The 20,119-nt window shown below is 36.4% G+C and overlaps 1 protein-coding gene across 15 annotated transcripts in view; it reads right to left on the bottom strand.

Annotated features, from left to right (window-relative positions):
- Positions 1 to 20,119, bottom strand: part of PCNX1 (pecanex 1) — a 210,766-nt gene that overhangs the window by 137,203 nt on the left and 53,444 nt on the right. For 14 of the 15 annotated variants that reach the window (XR_012415913.1, XR_012415914.1, XM_005561665.4 and 11 more), the window contains 3 exons: positions 17,473 to 17,518; positions 16,607 to 16,696; positions 6,783 to 8,492 (listed from right to left, as the gene is read on the bottom strand). Coding sequence is in view for 12 of the 15 variants with exons in the window: in XM_005561665.4 (XP_005561722.1) it covers positions 6,783 to 8,492; positions 16,607 to 16,696; positions 17,473 to 17,518 (1,846 nt within the window). In the remaining 3 variants the exon portion in view is untranslated. Of the gene's footprint in view, positions 1 to 6,782; positions 8,493 to 16,606; positions 16,697 to 17,472; positions 17,519 to 20,119 lie in introns of those variants that run through there. The other variant, XM_073997658.1, reaches the window with a different exon arrangement.

Here is a 20,119-nt window from a genome sequence, read left to right as displayed (position 1 = left end):
CCTGTCTCTACTAAAAATATAAATATTAGCAGGTGTGGTGGCAGGTGCCTGTAATCCCAGCTACTCGGGAGGCTGAGGCAGGAGAATCATTTGAACCCAGGAGGCAGAAGTTGCAGTGAGCCAAGATCGTGCCACTGCACTCCAGCCTGGGTGACAAGAGTGAAACTCCATCTAAAATAAAATAAAATAAAATAATCAAAACAAAATAAAATAAAAATAAGAGGACACTTCAGGTAATTTAGCTTTTTACTTTAGTTATACTGACGCAATCACTCAATTAAGTTTAAGCATTTACTAAATGCCTAAGTTCAATTCATGGACAAACCAAAAATATTCTCTGACATTTTAGACAGCTGTGATCTGGTCCGTTCCTGAAGATAACAAAGAAAGTTTAATCCATAATACACACCTCCTACCTCAGGAGTTACTTCACATTTATCTCAATGAGATAAGGAAAATGCTACACATTCTAAAATGAATTATTTTAGTGCAACTATTTATTTTTTACGGTAGTATTACAATTACTATCAGTTGGTTTTACTCTGTGGATGAAAGCAGAGAAAGCATTAAAGGCACTAATATACTTCTAGAATGGCTGGGATGCCCAAAGAGCAAAATTTAATGAGGTAGGAGGTAATGGCTATCCGAAGTCTATCTCAAAAATTGGAAGCTGTGAATATAAATATATACAGATAAAGATGCTATTTAAAAATGATGTCAATCATATACCTGATTAATTTATAAAAGAATTTGTATGTAATAAGTTACTTTCTAGTTGTCATGTACTGCTATGCTGGCATCTTGCAATAGCTCAATTTCAATTAAATTGATAAAAATTTAGACAGAGGAAATTGCTCAGATGTTCTTTTCAGTGAGAAATGTTTATTGTGGGGGGAAAAAGGAGTAAATCTGGAAAGATCATGTAAATAAAAATATGCATTTAGTACTTCAAAAAGATCAGGAAAAATGCTATTAGGAAATTAAATTCTTAAGAAAGATGACAAAAGTATGAAACGAACAGGTATATATACATCTTGGAAAAATAAAAGACATCTGCAAACATTCTGAAATACATTGTAATGTTCAGGACAAAAATGATTTTACCTAACAACAAAATTACTATATAAAGACATAAACATTCAAGTAATTTTGCAAAAACATTCTAAAAGGAATGTTTTATTAGTCTAAGCATGAAATCCACTTTATCTAAATAGTTTTTCCCTTTCATAGTTTGTCAGCCAAGAATGATGCTACCATCAACATGCAAAGATTTTCTTCCAATGAAACAACAAATGCTTTTCAAGCTCATTCTTGTTGGAAATAACAAAAAATAAATAAGTAAATAAATAAATGTTTTTAAGTGTCATTTTCTGGGAAGCCAAAGAACACTGCTCAATTTCTAAGCATCAATTCTGAATTAAAATAATTTCCATCTGTGAAAACATTTTAAAGGACTGGCCTACTTTTTGACAAGCCAAGGAACTGGAGCAAACAATAACAAAATTATTAGCTATGGCCAGGCACAGTGTAATCCCAGCACTTTGGGAGGCCGAGGTAGGTGGATCATAAGGTCGGGAGTTCAAGAACAGCCTGGCCAATATGGTGAAACGCCATCTCTACTAAAAATACAAAAATTAACTGGGTGTGGTGGCGGGCACTGGTAGTCCCAGCTATTTGGGAGGCTGAGGGAGGAGAATCGCTTGAACCCGGGAGCCGGAGGTTGCAGTGAGCCGAGATCACGCCACTGTACTCCAGCCTGGGCAACAGAGCAAGACTCCATCTCAAGGAAAAATAAAAAATTATTAGCTAAGCTTTGAGTTAAAGAGAATTTGCATATCCTTACTGATATTTTCCACAAGTCCACCAGCCAAACAAATATAACTTAAGTATTACTTACTTTTATAGGTGATTTCTAATCCTTTTTAACCCTTTGTGAATGGGATGAAAGATCCCAACCCTTCAGATACAATTTTGCATCTACTTTCAGAAGAGTCCCTTACTAAAGGGTCAGTTGTGATAAACACATATATTTGAAGTGACATTTTTGAGAGGTAACACATCCTTATATATGAAAGACATCACTGTCTTTGTTTATATAATGAACCTACAATAAAGCATTTTCACATTTCTACACTCATTAGGTTAAGCTCATTGGAGTCTGATAGTTAACTGTGAGACAGGTCTAGACGGTTATTATTCCCGTTTTACAGTTGAGGAAATTGAGGCACAGATTTTTTTTTTTTTTTTTTTTTTTGAGACAGAGTCTCACTCTGTTGCCCAGGCTGGAGTGCAGTGGCCGGATCTCAGCTCACTGCAAGCTCTGCCTCCCGGGTTTACGCCATTCTCCTGCTTCAGCCTCCCGAGTAGCTGGGACTACAGGCGCCCGCCACCACGCCCAGCTAGTTTTTTGTATTTTTTAGTAGAGACGGGGTTTCACCGGGTTAGCCAGGATGGTCTCGATCTCCTGACCTTGTGATCCGCCCGTCTCAGCCTCCCAAAGTGCTGGGATTACAGGCTTGAGCCACCGCGCCCGGCCAGCACAGATTTAATGACCTGCCAGAATATTAAGACAGTAATTAGAGGTAGTATGAAAATGTAACCGTTTGATGCCCAGAACCTCACTGCTGAGAGAAAGAAAAACACTGTAATGTTTGTTCCTACTTGACAAAATCAGGCATGGGCTGGTTTTGGGAATTCTATATACAAACATGTATTTGCTTCACCAATAAACACCTCTTTTCTTGATATTGTTGTAAAGGAAGATAATTTTGCCAAACCTATTTTGCTTTTTTCATGAGCCGCCTTCTATGCGGTTTTATATATGTCTAAGCTTTTTTCACAGTAAAGAACATCTTTCCTTAATGAAATCAAGGTCAGCCACATATACAATGAGTATAGCATTATACTTTAATACAGTATTAAGTTATGCTATTATGATGTCCTTGAACACTATTAAAATTAAAACGAAATCTGCCCCTGCATTTAATGACCACGCACTGCTGGGTTTCCTGCTTTGGCTTGTAGAGCTATTACAGCTCCTCTTTCAGGGTTAGCTGTGTATTTCTTCTGCTGTCATTACTTCAGCTTCTATAAGTACCCATCCCTTCTACTAATTTGCTGCTTCTAACTTTCCATGTGGACTCGGAAATCAGAAAATTAAGTTTATTAGACTTGAGAGTCCTTCTATTTAGTAAATTACAAAAACTATAATTTGCATTTTCTTGTCTGTTTACTGGTCTTTATCTTCTATCTAATGCTCAATGATATTTGGGTACAAAATAACACACCTTCAATTTATGTGTATAGCACAAACCCTCATAAATTTTTTATTGAAAAGATCTGACTTTTCTTTAAATAATTGTTTCTTTAAAGATTATCTTTGGTTCCCAACACAATATTATATTAGGATCCTATTTCATGCTTACAGAATAGTGACTCAAACATTATATTTAAAATAAATTTCACAGAGAAATAGAGGTTAAACAATTCAGAAAAAAGCACAAAGAATAATAAGTAAACACAAACCTCTCCACTCGGGCTATTCTTTGTAATCCATTAAGTGATACAGAAAATATGCTATAATAACAGTATTGAATCACACAGGAAATAAGTTTAAATGGCTCAAAAGAAAAGGACTTCATTAAAAGTAATACAGGGTAGAAAACACAGGACATTTTTCTGCCATATAGCTTGTATGTAGTTTTCATTTCTTAAAATATTAGCCATAAATTAAAGATATGACTTATAATTTAAAAAGAAAAATTAAGTACAAAACAAGAGATCAACAGAAAATGACTTAGTTTGAACTTAAAACATATTTCCTGTCTCAGTAATCACAAACCATTATTGATGAAATTCAGTTATAACCAAAGAACTTGATTAATGATGACAGGGCATATGAAAACAATCACTTGTTATGTGACTAAAAAAGATAAGTTATATGACATACTACTGCCAAAATAACGTTAAAATCCCTGTCACTTAATTGATGTTAATAAAAAATGTTTTTCCTATTAGCATTATGTAAGATACTAGGGAATCAGATATTTTTTATTTTTACTAATGAGTTTCACAACGGCACACTTAGACTATCTCTAGTTTATTTCTACATTTAATCATTTTCTTCTACTTTAATTTTATACCACTGAATTAATAAGGTTAAAGGACAGGCTACATTGTGTAGCATAACTAACTGGCCTTGAATAGTCACAGCAGCACTAGTAAGCATTTACTGTGTGCCAGGCACTGTTATAAGCATTTTCGTGTATTAACTGCCTAGTCCTCACAACAACCCTATGAGATAGATACTATAATCATCTTGTTCTAAGATGAGGAAGCTGAGGTTTATAAGTAGATTTCCTAGAGTCACAACAGTGGAGCCCACATATTAACAAAGGTATTTGACTCCATGTCACTAAACTAGATTACCTCCTATTTTAGAGTACTTTATTTTAGTACTTTAAAGTATATTTCCTGAATTCCATCTCTCCACACTACCACCACCACCTACCTTAAAATAAAACGAAAAGAAATTGGTTATCCACACCTTCATATTCTTCAGGACAAAATCTATCTATGGCTTATGCCTAGGTATATGAATGGCCAAGCAGTAACATGATTGGTTGACAGGTTTCAGTAGTACAGTATGTAAGGGAGGACAGCCCAGAAACATTTCTTCTAAATTGTCAGACAGTGCTATAACAGGTAATGTTAACATAAACAAATATCTTTAAACAGTATTTGAGAGTCTCTGTAATTTTTAAATAATGAGAACCAAAACAAATCCCCTCCCACCACCTCCAAACTTTCAAAAAGCCCAAATAAACTCCCAACAAAACCCCTATATTTAGTTATGATAAAAACCAATTTAAAAACTCCCAACACATTTAAGTGCTTTAGTTTTGCTCTTATTTGTATTCTAAACCCAGTGAAGCTCAAATAAAAATAGCCTGTGCAATGCCTTCCCTAGGCAAAAAAAAAAGTTTTTAAACAGCACACAGACTATTACATTTCTTCCACCAAAGAAGATATTTTTATTTCATTATTTCTTATTAACATTTAATGGAGTTATTTAAATAAATAAAAAGAAATGAGTACAAACAAAAGAAAACAAAAGCTAGAGCCTGGAAAAACAAGGGCTAATACAGCTTAAAGAACAGCACTGAGCAGCAAATAACGCCTTTCAAGTAACTTTTCCTAAAAAACAGTACCCATGAAAAGGAAATGACATTTCAAATATAAAGGTATGAATTTACTACATACTTTTGTACATATTTTTTCAGTATTTACTTTTCAGCAATATTCAGAACAGTAATATTTTTCTACCATAGCATGTTCACTTAAAATTCATTTTGATAACTTTAAAAATTAAGCTATATTTTAAAATCCAGTGGTTTCCTGCATACTGTGAACATACCTGATATAATTTGTGTGAGAAATCACTACAAGCATTACAGGTTGTTTACAAAAAAAGAGAACTATATCCAGGTCAAACACTCGAGAGAATTTAATTACTCTATTGTCACCAAATGGTTATAACCACTTCAGATATAGTTAGTTCTCAATATTTAGGTTTGATAAACTACATTTTTCTTCAGGTACTAGATAATTTCTTTATGTTCCCATTAGAAATAATCTGGCTAGAAACTTCACCCAAAAAAATCTAGGAAAATGTTTACCACAACATGGACTTTTAAAATACTTTGGGTGATACTAACATCTTTGAGAAAAAGCATATATTCATATGTTTCAGAATGTTTGTACAAACAAAATCCAGCTTAACTTTTAATAAGTGACTGAACATTACTATATCAAACAGACTATAAACTTTAAAGACAGAAGCATAAATAAAGAGAATGGGGGTAGAGGCTAAAAAAACTAAGGTACTAACAAGAAAAGACCTGATTTTTCTGATTCTATTCAAGAAGCAGATTCCATAAAAACCAGAACCAAATAAACAAACTATCTTGGACAGAAGAAAACAGCAAAATAACAACTCTGAAATAAAGAGGTCAACACACACACTGACAGAATATAAAATCACCTATCCAAATTTGCACAATTCTCCAAAAACCTGAAATAAATAAGCTATTACTTTAACCAGAACACCATCACTGTTATTATGGAGGCATCTTACATCAATTAATGGATACCAAATGCCAATATAAACTACACATCTGAATTTAATAAACTTTAAGAATAACGTGTGAAATTATAGAAAAAAAATAGTATTTTCCTAACACCTGAACCTTGAGTAAGCAAGAAATAAAACCAAAGATACAGACTTAAAAAAAGAACCACAATTCTCAATGTACATAATCAGATTTAAAGCAATATTTGGAAAACTCTTATATAACAGGCTGAGTGATCTAACTTTGAAAGTTCAGTGTCATATACTGTGTAAGAGATGACTGAAACTGGTTTGGTGCCCTTAAATAACTACATATTTTATTGTTGCTATTGTTATAAAAAGGAAGAGGGCTAATTTTTATTATTCCCAGCAAAATATTAACAGGTGGCAACTGGCTTAGAAACTGGTGTTCTTGACACCATCAAGAACAAATTGACATATTCAAGTATTGCAACCAAAAAAATACGTTCTTGGGGTTCATACCAAAACCTTTTCTAAGATAACCACCTACTTCTCCATTCAAGAAAGCTTATTTTAATAACACAGTGGAAGGGGTAATATTAACAGAAGCATATTTTAGTAAGTACTACTCTAATTAATAGTATGAAAAAGCAGTGACTCTTAGAGAAATCTCTTCTTACAGTTCACTTACCTCCACTGACTGCATCTTGCTCTTCCCCTTCAGGAAATGCGACCTGGTTTGGCAAGCTATTCCTAGATCGAGTGACTGTCTCTAACTGGGAAGCCCGTCCTAATAAAGATAGCTCATCTAGCACCTCTCCCTCTTTGGCCTCAAGATCTGATTTTGAAGTGGTTAAGGGCTTGATACTTTCAGGTGCCATTAACCTGTTTGAGTCATTCAAACATGCTACTGTGCCACTGTCCAGGCTCAACACTCGGGCACGAGTCTTGGCACTATTTGTGCTAGAAGTCCGTCGTGTTGCACGCTTTTTGCTGGTTCCTTCAGGAACCAAATGAGCTTTGTGTGTGTGTTCAGAGTCTGTGCCCCTTTCTTTATGAGTGTGTTTGGTCTTTAAAGCACTGTATCTGCCCTCAGGAGACTGACAGGAATGAGAAGTAGTGCTAGATGAGCTATCACTGCTGAACTGGTGAGCAGACTGAACACTTGATGCTCTACTCAAGTCACTTTGATCACTAGAGTCTTCGTCATGACAAAATATAGCACTGTGTGGCTTGGTGCCAGAAACTCCTCGAAAGCAAACATAGTCCCTATGCCGGCTTGAATCAAAACTGCTAGCCCGTTTTTTTCCTGTCCGTCTCCTGCCTGACTTGTGGGCAGAAGCTGTCCGATGGATTACGCTAGAAGATTTAGGTCGAACATCCCCTTCCTTTTGCTTTCCACCAACATCTTTACACACTTTGGAATCCACAGAAACAGCTGACTTATCACTCTTCTCTTCTTTGTTTTCCGGAGTGTTCCCAGGTGGTCTGTCCCCTTGGGAAGTAAATTCATTTGCATGGGGATTTTTATTGGCTTCTTCAGATGCAGAGGGGCTGAGACCTCTCTGGTTGTGCACCTCTTCAGAGGGGGTGGGGTCCTTGGCCTCATGAACCTCACTGTTGGTACTCGCTTCCATGGCAATCTTTTCACTGCTAGTCCTTTTGTCACTGGCACAGCTATTCTTCTCCTCTGGGCCTGCACAGCACTCCTTTTTCCTCCCACTTTTTGTTCCTGCTTTAGGAGACTCCTCATGCTCTGACAAGACGCTCTCTACGTGAGTTGAGCTGGTCTGCTCACTTTTATAGCTGCTGACAGTACTGTTAGTGTCCCGGTCCATTCCACTACAGTAGCTTTCTGTTGACCCACTACTCCGTGTGCTCAGGCTCCTCAAGCTGTCCATGCTTTTTTCTGCTTTCAAAGGTTTGCTCTTCCCACTTTTTGTGGGTGGCTGAGAAGTATTGATTTTCAAGTCACCAGCAAGCTGAAATTCCCCAGATAAACCAGAATTTTCCACCAAGGATTCTTTGGATCCAGAAAGAGGTTTGGAAGATTCTAACTCACTAACTGGATCTAACCCACGTCTTTGCTGATAAAGGGGAAAATCATTCATTGAAGTGTCTGGAAAAGCTACAGCAGAGCTAGAAGTCCGTGGTACACCTCGCGGCCGGTGGTCTTTTCTATAAGAGTGTGAGTGTAAAGGTACAAGAGAAGCTACTTCTGTGTCACAGGCACTGGACAGAGACTGATCAACATGGTGGTGGTGCTGGTTATGACTTGGCAGGCTCACTTTGTCACTGAAGTCCCTTGGCAAGTCCTGTCCACAAGAGGATAAGGAAGGCTGAATAGAGATGAAGGAGTCATTGGAGACAAGACGAAAGAGCTTCCGATCAGTTGCCAAATCTGTTTCAAACACATGTTTGGAAATGTTAAAATAAATGTATGATCTGCTTTTCTACTGTTTCACAATGGAAAGAATTCACTGCATACAGTAAATCAAGTATAAACAATTTCTCAAGTAGTTCACCAAAGAGCTGCTTTCTGTTTCACAGCTGCACAAAGAAAGCATTCTACTCACGAACTGAACTGAACTGAACTTCCAAACTTTGAGTTCTTCAATTGGCCTCAGAAAGAGTTCTATAGACTATCAACAATAAAATAAGAGGCAACAAAGGATTATACTTAAAATAGGCCTGTATTTCTAGGCAAGCTCTGTCTACAACTTACTAACTTGGTAACTTTGGGTTACCCCCTGTAAATCTGTTTCCTTATTTGTAAAACGGGACATCAACTTCACTGAGTCATAGGCAAGGAAATAACTGAGCTAATAACATATATTGCTTGACACAATGCCGTCACAATTAAAGGTGGCTATCATTATTTTACCTAACACAATATTAAAATCCTTTCAAAAAGCTAACACAATTATTTTACAAATCAAGAAAACCTAGAGTAATCAGAAACAAACCAACAAAAATAGGCTGACCAATGCCCAAACAAGATATAATGATGTTAAGACATCCTCTTGCTGTTCAGAATGGTAAAAACAGCAATAATTACAGAGTAAAATATTGAATTTTTATCTTTCATTATTGGTATAGCAATTATAAAATACTTCATGAAAAAAATACTTATATTCTTGTATCTGTAAGATCACTGCTTTAACCCTCCATCCAGACCAGTGATTAGTGACTTATCATACATACTATATATATAAATGTAAATATAGATATAAATCAATGCACCTACCTACCTACCTACATTGTAATTTATCTTGGAATATAGCTTGACAACCAAACTGCAAAATAGCTGATTTTTAAATATATGTTTTGCCAGACAAGGACATTTGAACCTGCTGTTAGTTCAATAAAAATAAAAATTATTGTCTTATTTGTCATAGATGGATAGACGAAGTAAAATAATAGATTCTATAGTAAATCTGAGTCTTCCCAGTAGAATCTCAATGACCAAAGTAGACATTTCTCCCTAAGATTAAAAGAAAGGAATGAGTTATTAAAAATGTTTATGTACTTTTTAAAAATCTAAATGTAGATTTTGCTATGATTAATTAATTAAAAACTCACGGATAGCCTCTGGAGTGTACCATAAAAATTGGAGTTTATAAATGTCCAATTATACTTTATCTTACGTTTTAAAGTTTTCAAGGTAAGTAAAACCCATGTTCTCTATTATTTTCCCAACACAGCTGCTACAGTGGTTGGGTTCTTATATCTTCTAAATATCAAAATTTAAAAGCTAGCATTGTATTTTTTGTAGTATTAAATTATATAGAGATATAATTAAATAGAGATATAGTTATTTCTAAAAACTCTATATCTCTAATAAAGCAACTATCAGTTGGTGTGATATTCACATTTCAAGGATATGAATTTTACAGAAAACTTAGCGACTCTGAGCAAGTAGTTGAAAATCACTAAATCTAAGATAACAAAAGATTTTTTAAATGCTAATGATCAAAACCAACTTCCTTCTGAGGAATTGATAAAACAGAAATGTAAGTATTTCATTTTAAAAGACACAGCCAAACTTACTTTAATACATGCACTTTTTTCAATACTGCTAAACAAATATACCACAAAAGGTTAAATTTTGTCAGAAAAAATTTAGGTGGTTTCAGGAAATTTTCAAGTAAATACATTTTTTCTTACTGTTACCCATATGAAAAAAATTATATCAAAGTTAAGAGGCTCAAATCAACACAAAGAGATACTATTTTTCATCAAATCAAACTTTTTTTAAACAATTGTTATTAGTGGCATTTAGAATAAGAAAGGCATACTGCTCATGGTGGTACCAACTGGTGTAACCTTCTTAAAGCAATCTCGCAATATGGCCAAGGAACTTGAAAAGGTATTCTTAAATTGAAGGTAAGAAATCGTTGCTAAAGGATAGAGTCAAATATGCGTCCAAGGTTTTAGCACAAAGTTGTTCATGTCATGTTATTATAAAAGTTCTTAAAACAGAAAAGTATAACAATGTCCTATAAATAATGGTTGAAAATGTAGTCCACTAATAATTTCATACACAAAAAAAATTTTCAAAGATTATGTAATAATATGAGAAAATAATTCAGTGAAAAAGGTAGCACTGGCCAGGTGCAATGGCTCATGCCTGTAATCCCAGTACTTTGGGAGGCCAAGGCAGATGGATCATGAGGTCAGGAGTTCGAGATCAGCCTGGCCAACGTGGTGAAACCCCGTCTCTACTAAAAATAGAAAAATTAGCCGGGTGTGGTGGTGGGTGCCTGTAATCCCAGCTACTTGAGAGGGTGAAGCAGGAGAATTGCTTGAACCCGGGAGGCGAAGGTTGCAGTGAGTTGAGATTTCACCACTGCACTCCAGCCTGGGCAACAGAGCAAGACTCAGTTTCAAAAAAAAAAAAAATCCAGTTCTGTAAGTTTAAATGAATGCTAATGGAATACGTGCATATATTTTTATAAATGTGAAAAGGGATATACCACAGTTAGCCATAAAAAGAAATAACATCCTGATACATGCTAGAATAAGGTAAGTGAAAGAAGCCAGACACATTAAAAAAACACATATAATTGTGTTTATATGAAATGTCCAGAATAGGCAAATTCATAGAAACAGAAAGTAAACTGGAGGTTGTCAGGGGCTGCTTGAAGAGGAAATGGGGAGTGTAATGGGTGCAGGTTTCTTTCTGCGTAATGAAAATGTTCTTGATTTAGATAGTGGTGATGGATGCATAATATTCTAAAAACCACTGAATTATATCAAAGCAAAAAAATATGAAAAAAAGTGATATGCAAAAAGAAGTTTCTCAGTGGCAGAGGTATAAATTTTTTCTTCATACTTAACTATATTTTCTAAAGTTAACATATATATTACTTTTATAAACAAAAATTGTACCTTCTTTCTCTCTCTGATCATCCCCATCGATTATGGATAATAATCAATTATACAAACATGCTGTTATTTCTCTTACAACCTCTTACAAAATCGAAATCCCTCCTTTATCTTTACTTCTCCTGCTTGCTATCATCTTTACAAAAATTCACTGAAAGAGTTGTCTATATTCATTGTCTGATTCTTCCCCTCCAATTCTCTCTTTGTATTCCAATTTAACTCCCCTAAGACTGTGCTCATCAAGGTCACCGACACCCTCTACACTGTTCAATCCAATGGTCAGGTCTCAGTCTTCACGTCACCTGACCTATAAGCAGCACGTGATGAAGGTGGCCAGTCCATTCTCCTCGATCACACAGGGATAACAGTCTTGCTTTTCCTTTGATCTCACTAATTGTTCCTACTCAGTCTCCTGGACTTCTTAAACTAAAGAGGCACAGGGTTCAGATCTTAAAACTTTTCACTTTTTCTTTTCTTCTCTTCTTTTGAGACAGAGTCTTGCTCTGTCACTCAGGCTGGAGTGCAGTGGTGCAATCATGGCTCACTGCAGTCTTGATCTCCCAGGCTCAAGCAATCCTCCTGCCTCAGCCTCTCAAGTAGCTGGGCCACAGGTGCACAGCACCACACCCATGTAATTTTTTACAGTTTTTCTTAGAGACAGGGTTTCACCATGTTGCCCAGGCTGGTACTGAACTCCTGGCCTCAAGCAACCCTCCCACCTTGGCCTCTCAAAGTGCTGGGATTACAGGTGTGAGCATGGCACCCAGCTAGAACTTTTCACTTTTCTACCTATACCCCTCTTTGTAAATCTCATCCAGTTCTCTATCCCCATGACAAACCAAAATTCAAAAATACCTGTAACTAGTTCCTCTACCTTCTACCCAGCCCTCATATTCACATGGGTCTGAAGTTCTGATCTTGGAAAGGGAAGACATGAGCAAGAGGTAGGGAAACTGTAGATTATCTTAGAAGTGAAAAAGTTGAAGATACACCCCAATATCCTGTTTTCCCCCAGTTATCCTGAATCAGGTGACAAAATGAGTGTCAACTAATCAACTAACTGTTAACCAACTAACTAAAGGCCATTGTCCTGTAAATCCAAACCACAGGAGTAAGTCCCAAATGGTATTAAAGCCAGCATGAACATTTGCCACTAGGTGGCGCCAAACCACAGCTAGGAAAAGGGATTTGGATCAAGAAGTCAGGCCACAGAAACCCCAAGCAGCTAACAAGTATACTTGCCCTGATACTTCATCAACTTCATAATACCCAACCCCTTAACTGATATGACTGATTTTTGTTGTTTTTATTTATCCACTGACAACTCCTGAATCTAAAACCCCCAACCCAGACCTCTTATCTGAAATCTGGACCTATCTACTCATTGCTGTATACAGGTCTAACAGCACCTGATATGCCCTGAACTGAACTCCCTAATTTACCCTCCATGCTCTCCCCACCCCGAATCTGCTCCTCCTCAGTCTTCCCCGCTTCAGGTGGCAGGCCCCCATCCTCCCTGATGCTTAACTCAAAAGCCTTTGAGTCATCCATGACCACTACTTCTCTCACACAGTATATCCAAATCCATAACCTATCTTTTTAGTATCTTACACACACACAGTCAGACTACTTCTCACTACTCTGATCTGTGCTCTGGATTGCTGCAATCATCTGCTAAGTGAGCTCCTGCTTCAACTTTTGCCCCTTTTAAAATATTCCTCAAAATAGGAGCCAGAGTGATTCCGCCGAAATGAAATACAACCCTTTAGCAGTTCCTCATCTCACTCAGAATTAAAATTAGCACACTTAAGATGGCTTACAAAACTCCATACTGTTTGGCCCTTCACTTACTCTGAGCCAGCCACAATATTTCTCAAACTTGACAGGCATGCTCCCGCTTTGGGGCTTTGCCCTTGTTGTTCCCTCTGCGTGGAGGGGGCCCCTCCCCTCAGATATCCTGAGAGCTCACTCCTCCTTCTTCAGGTCTTTGCTCTCAGAGAGGCTTGCCCTCAACTGCTCTATTTAAAATTAAAGTTTCCCTAGTCCCCACCAATCCCTATCTTCTGTCTCTACTTACTACAGTATATGTTGATTTCTACCGGTATGATTCCATATTAATAGTATGGAAGCCACATGAGAGTGGAACTTTTTGTCTTTTTGTTCACTGATTTACTTCCAGTACTTAAAACAGTGCCAAGAGTACTCAACAATATTTTTTAAATGTTAAATATACGGAAAAATGTTGCATGATAAAAGCAAGTTTTAAAACTATATGAAAGTAGTATAGTATAGATTTTAAAAAGCCTAATTCAAAACCAGATTTGGATTATAGGACTGTCACTTTGTAGCTGCGTGACTTTGAGCAAGTTTCTTATAACTTCTCTCTAAGCAGTAACATGTTCATCTGTAAAGTGAGAATAATAACAGTACCAACTTCAAACGTTTATAGTGAAGATTAACTGGGTAAATGCATATAAAATGCTTAGAAAAGGACTTAAACCAGGGGTTGACAAACTAAGCCCCATGAAGCCAAATCCAGCCCTCAAACTTGTTTCTGTAAACCAAATTTTAGGCTGGCACAGCCATGCCCACTATTTATGTATTGTTTATGACTCCTTTCACTCTACAGTGGCAGAGTTGAGTAGCTAAGTAGCAAGAGAGACCACATGGCCTACAAAGCTATTTGGTCCTTCACAGAAAAGTATGCCAACCCCAAACTTGACCAATAGTATGCACCCAGTGAATGTTAGACATCACTGTCTATGTTAATATATAGTTGCAAGGGTAGATCTGTGTGTATATAATTCCCAACCTACCAGACTATAAAAATCTTGTTTGTATATGGTACTTTCCAGATATAAAATAAGATATACAATCCCTAAACGCAAGGGCACCAACCCCTCTAAGATTATTATCTAGTTGTTGAGACACTGTGATGGTCTCATATTATAGAAAAGGATATTGTACTTCTCAAAGAAATTGATATTGACTGATTGATTGGTTGACTGATTGAGAGAGAGAGAAAAGGTCTCCCTCTGCTGCCCAGGCTGGAGTGCAGTGGCACTATCACAGCTTACTGCTACCTCAGCCTCCTGGGATCAAGCGATCCTCCCACCTCAGCCTCCCAAGTAGCTGAGACTATAGGCACATACCATCATGCCTGGCTAAATTTTTTTATTATTTTTTGTAGAGACAGGCATCTCACTATGTTACCCAGGCTGGATTCAAACTCCTGGACTCAAGCAATCCTCCTGTCTTGGCCTCCCAAAATGCTGGGGTTACAGGCATCAGCCACCACAGCCAGTTGATTCACCTTTAATTTTCTTTTTAAGTTTCCATACCACACAGTACGTACATACATATGTACGTACCTATGTATGTGTGTTTGTTTATTTATTTGAGTGTCACCCAGGCTGGAGTGCAGTCACATGATCTCGGCTCACTACAACCTCTGCCTCTCAGGTTCAAGCAATTCTCGTGCCTCAGCCTCCTGAGTAACTAGGATTACAGGTATGCACCACTATCCTGGATAATTTTTGTATTTTTAGTAGAGACAGGGTTTCGCCATGTTGCCCAGGCTGGTCTCAAACTCCACCCACCTCAGCCTCCCAAAGTGCTGGGATTACAGGCATGAGCCACTGTGCCCCGCCCACACAGTACATGTAAAGGTCTTTTCGGTTTTAGGAATGAGGTATAAGGTTAGATAAGAGAGTCCACAGAAGCAAAGAAACAATGAGAGGGTACGGTAACTCAAAAAAAGGAGAGAGTTACAATAATAAACTTAAAATTCCAACGGTAACAAAACATGCTTGTAAGAAATCAACCTGGGAAAAATATTAAATGAATGGGCAAATGTCATAATTTAGTTATCCGTTTGTAGCCTCATAAACAAGTTTCATAATTAAGAATAAAAAATTTGTCAGCCTGTCTGCCCATCAAACATCACCCGTAGGTTAATAAAAATAACAGGGTTATAACACGGTGGCAATAGTGAGAAAAGTTTCTAACCTAGTTCTGGTTCAGGTTCTGATTACAGAACTTTGGAAAATCTCCATTAGAAAATGGGGATGACATATCTGTTGCTTTATGTTTGAAAATTAGAAATCAAACATGAAAATGTGAGTTTAAAAAGACTCAATAAAATTCAAAATATTTATTTACAATTGAGTTGAAGAAAAAAAATCACAAATAGCCAAAATTTCTATTAACAATCTGCTACAGGAAGTTACCATGTTGGTAATAGATGCACGGTTTCTCAGTAGGTCCAACAGCAAGTTATTTCTCTGTGATATGGTTTGGCTATTTGTCCCCCTCCGAATTTCATGTGGATCACCAATGTTAGACGTGGGGCCTGGTGGGAGGTGTTTGAGTCATGAGGGTGGATCCTTCATGAATGGCTTGCTGCCACCTCTGCAGTAATGAGTGAATTCTCAGTTTATTAGTTCACACAAGAGCTGACTGTTTAACAGAGCAGGCATGGCACCCCTCCCCTCTCTCTTCTCATCCTCTCTCACCATGTGACATGCCAGCTCCCCTTCCCCTTCCACCATGATTGGAAGCTTCCTGAGGTTCTCACCAGAAGCAGATGCTGGCACCATGCTTCTTGTACAGCCTGAAGAACCGTAAGCCAAATATACCTCTTTTCTTTACAAGTTACCCAGTCTCAGGTATTTCTTTATAGCAATGCACATGAACTAAGACACTACATCAAAACTTATTGCTGTTTTTGCAGTTGGCAGGAGATGAAGCAGCTGGCATTTAGAGATTGTACCGAAGGAAAGTAACAGTTTTACATATTACATACTAGGTTATCCCTAAGCTGGGCTACTTGGTCTGACCAACTAAAAGAATAGCAGATTCTTATCTCCCATCTCATATTCACTCTGGGGCATATGCTCATAGAATTTCTCCATATTTATCTGGCAGAACATGTATAACTGAGTTCCAGTAAGCTAAAAGCCTGTATAACTCTGTATTACTACTATCCCAGTAACATTTTATATTAATGTTTCCTTAAATACCATATTAAATTGTTATAAACTCCTGCCAGATTGTACACAGTATATTCTACAAATTAACTCTGATCACCACAGTATATGACATCATGGTAAAGTATAATGTTCTTACCTTGTTCTTCACTTCCTTCCTTACAAAGACTAGAACTTTGGCCCAGACTTAAACTGATATCATCAGAAGTCTTGGCAGTGTCTGTATCTCCTACAAAGTTAAGAGAAACATGTGAGGACCTTACATTAACAGTAAGGCTGTAGTGTGGCCCAACCAAGGAAGTATTAATACATCAAGGAGTACTGATGTCTATCAACTAAAGCAGTTTTTGTGTATCAAAGATTACAATAATGGAAGATGCACTGAACTAACAGGAAGTATCATGGACTATCAGAGCATTTAATTATTCTCACAGAACTACAAACCAAACAATATAACATGGAAAGCTTCAAAATGTAAACTAATCAAACTATTTCTTTAAAAACAAGTGGATTTTTAAAAGGAATGCAAATTACATAACTCGAACCAACATGAATTTCCTTCCCAGGGAAAATTAGTAACCTAAAAAACTGTAGGGTAAAAACAATATGAATTATCTGAATAGATCAAACAGCAGAAAATAACTTACTTTTTTTTGTTGTTTCATTTGTGCCCATATTCAAAGGTTTCACATCAAATTATTTAGTTTTCCATGAACCCCACTAAAACCCACAAAAGTGTTTTCCCTCTAAGGCAAGGAAGTTTCTTGTAGATCAAAACTTATGTAATTCATGCAATGTAATGTAAGTGGTCACTTCTGTGAAATTTGGATGATGAAAGAACACAATTTAAGTCAAGCAACCTTTAATAAGATAAATAATTTTATCTATAAAATAATTTCAAGAATGATTTTTTTCATTACATGTGAATGTATAATACTGTTACCTTCACTACAACCAAAATGAAAGGGAAAGTCAGGGGCAACTTTTAAGTTAGATCACACCTACCTTTAATAGTTGCTGCTGTTCCAAGACGCGAGGAACCAGATCCAATCTGAAAATATGACATGAAGTAAGTAAAACTAATTAAAATGCTAGCTATGTCATTATCAATACAGACTAGCAAGATTATCAAACAAAATTATATGACCAAAACATGTTATTGGTCACTTTTATCAATATTAAAAGATACTTGTTGGACAAGCTCTATTGGAGCCACTTAACCTGTTGGCTGTGGCAACAGGCTGCACGTGTCTTACTGATGTGCAGAGCTACCCAATCCTTCTGTGTGCTCAGGACTGATGGAGCCCCACCAAAAGCCAGATCCTCCAATCTCAAGCAACTCATGTCACACAACTATCACTGTTATACTACACCATGATATGTTCATGTTATAAACAAAAGCAAAACCAGGCTTTATGTCTACCTGAAATACATTTAGACTTCTTAGGGTATAAAAGGAAGGTTTGGCAGACAAACATTAACATATGCTACCAAGTGCAACATTAAGTCTTACCATCAAATTGTTAGTGTATCATTATGTACCTTCTTTAGTTGGAGACAAAAAGTAAGTACTTCTTCATAGACAGAACATTAAAAAATAAATCAATAAAAGTCTAAGGCATCCATGAAAAAGGAATTTTTAGCACAAACTGTAAGGAGAAAATTAAAACCTGATTGTTGAGCTTTTAGTGCTTATATTCAAGATAGTTTAACACTTTCCTAAAATTTCACAGCCATTATTTATTATACTACCATGAAAATAATATAAATAAGTACCACAAATTCCACATTAAGGAAATCAAAGATAACATAACAGTTACTAAATCAGCAAGTCTCAGCAACTCTTCCTATAACTCGTTTCCATGGATTCTAAGAAGAAAACAGTCAAGCAAAGTTAGCATTGTAAAATAAAATTAAGAACATTCATATAATACTTTATACTTTACTAAAGTAGTCTTCCTCTTCATTGGTTTGATTTAGTTAGGTGTATATCACAAAAAATACACTCAAAATATAGGTTAATGTTGACTTTGAAGGGGCATGAGGGCCTTTCTTGATCTGGATGGCAACTGAATGGGTGCACACAGATGTAAAAATTTACTTAGCTGTACACTGAAGGTATGTACTATGCTGTATAAGTTACATGCCAGTGAAAAAGTAAATAAAAATAAGCATACATATATAGGTTGAAACTACAAATAAACTGTTGAGTTAGTCAATAAAAAATAAGCTTTGTAATAATTTTGAACTATTTTATTAAGCTTGGTTCTTCTAGTTTTTCCTAATTTCTGCTTTCAATTAGCCATAAAAGACATTGCAATTTGCCAGCAAGAAAAAACCAAAAAAGCATTTTATCACAAAAGAAAGTTTCATTCTTACACCTGCTACATAAGTTACAGAATTAACATATGCTATTTTTCTACTAGAATTAAACAAAACTTCCTAGACAGAAATTTAAAAACAAACAAGAAAACAAAAACACCATTTTATGGATACCCATCTAGGAATTTAAACTTAAAAAAAAAAATTTAATATGGATATGGTAGTCATTTGCTCAGAAGCTCACAAAGTATTCCCTTTCTCCTTCTTTAACAATCTCCCTATTTTGTTCCAAAATTAGTCATACACCTTCTGATATATGAGAAGTGGGCCCAGTCCCCGGTCTAGAGGTAGGTGTATGAACTAGTTCTGGTGAATGAACGTGTGGGAGAATGTGCTGGAGGGCTTCAGGAAAACGTCTTTGTGTGTCTGAGAAGAAAGTCATCAAGGAAAATCTCTGTCCCACACTACTGCTTGCTTCCTAACTTTTCAAACAGGGTCTTGATTGAAGCTTCTGTGCTCATCCTGCAACCCTGAGGAAAAAGCCTAGAGAACTGCAGAGATGCCAATCCAGAGGCCTAACATTAGGCTGCTAAATAAATGTCACACAATCACCTCCAGATTTAGGTGAAAAACAACTATTTCTTTAAGTCACTATTAGTTGAGTATTCTACTACTTGCTGACAAAAACATTCTTAACAGGTATAATAGAGTAGTTACATTTTATTCTTCATACTTTTCTGCATTATACTTCCCCTCAAAATATCTAAGAATCATGACTATTTACATGTGAAACAACAGGGCGTCCAGAATATAAACTATAGTACATCCAAATGCAATGCATTCCCCAAAGTGTCACTGTAGAAAAACACTTAATGATATTAATGTTCATGATACAATCAATTATGACATTATGTATTATTTTAATTTTCCTGTTTACCCTCACTTGTTAAATTTCCTAAAAATGAAAATTTAAAAATTAAGAAAAAATAGTATATTTCTACACCTGGGGGTAAAGTTTTTTATTTAAGTGCTTTGCATAAACTAAAATATTCCACTGTTTCTTCTCTATGACAAGTGCCATAGGAAGGATTATGGATACCAGGAAAGAAAGGTTACTTCTAACTAGAGAGCATATCAGGCAAGCCCACCTCCACCAAGAAGCTATGCCTGTCTCTCCAGCTGGAAACAATTACTTTATCCTATGAAATCATTAGCTCTTCTTCTGTACCATTCCTACAGCAATTTTTACTTCGGTTTTTTGTTTGTTTGTTTGTTTGTTTGTTTTTTGAGACAGAGTCTCGCTCTGTTGCCCAGGCTGGAGTGCAGTGGT

Source organism: Macaca fascicularis, chromosome 7, assembly GCF_037993035.2.
Source record: "Macaca fascicularis isolate 582-1 chromosome 7, T2T-MFA8v1.1".
Classification (NCBI taxonomy): Eukaryota; Metazoa; Chordata; class Mammalia; order Primates; family Cercopithecidae; genus Macaca; species Macaca fascicularis.
This window is presented reverse-complemented; position numbering and strand designations above follow the sequence as displayed.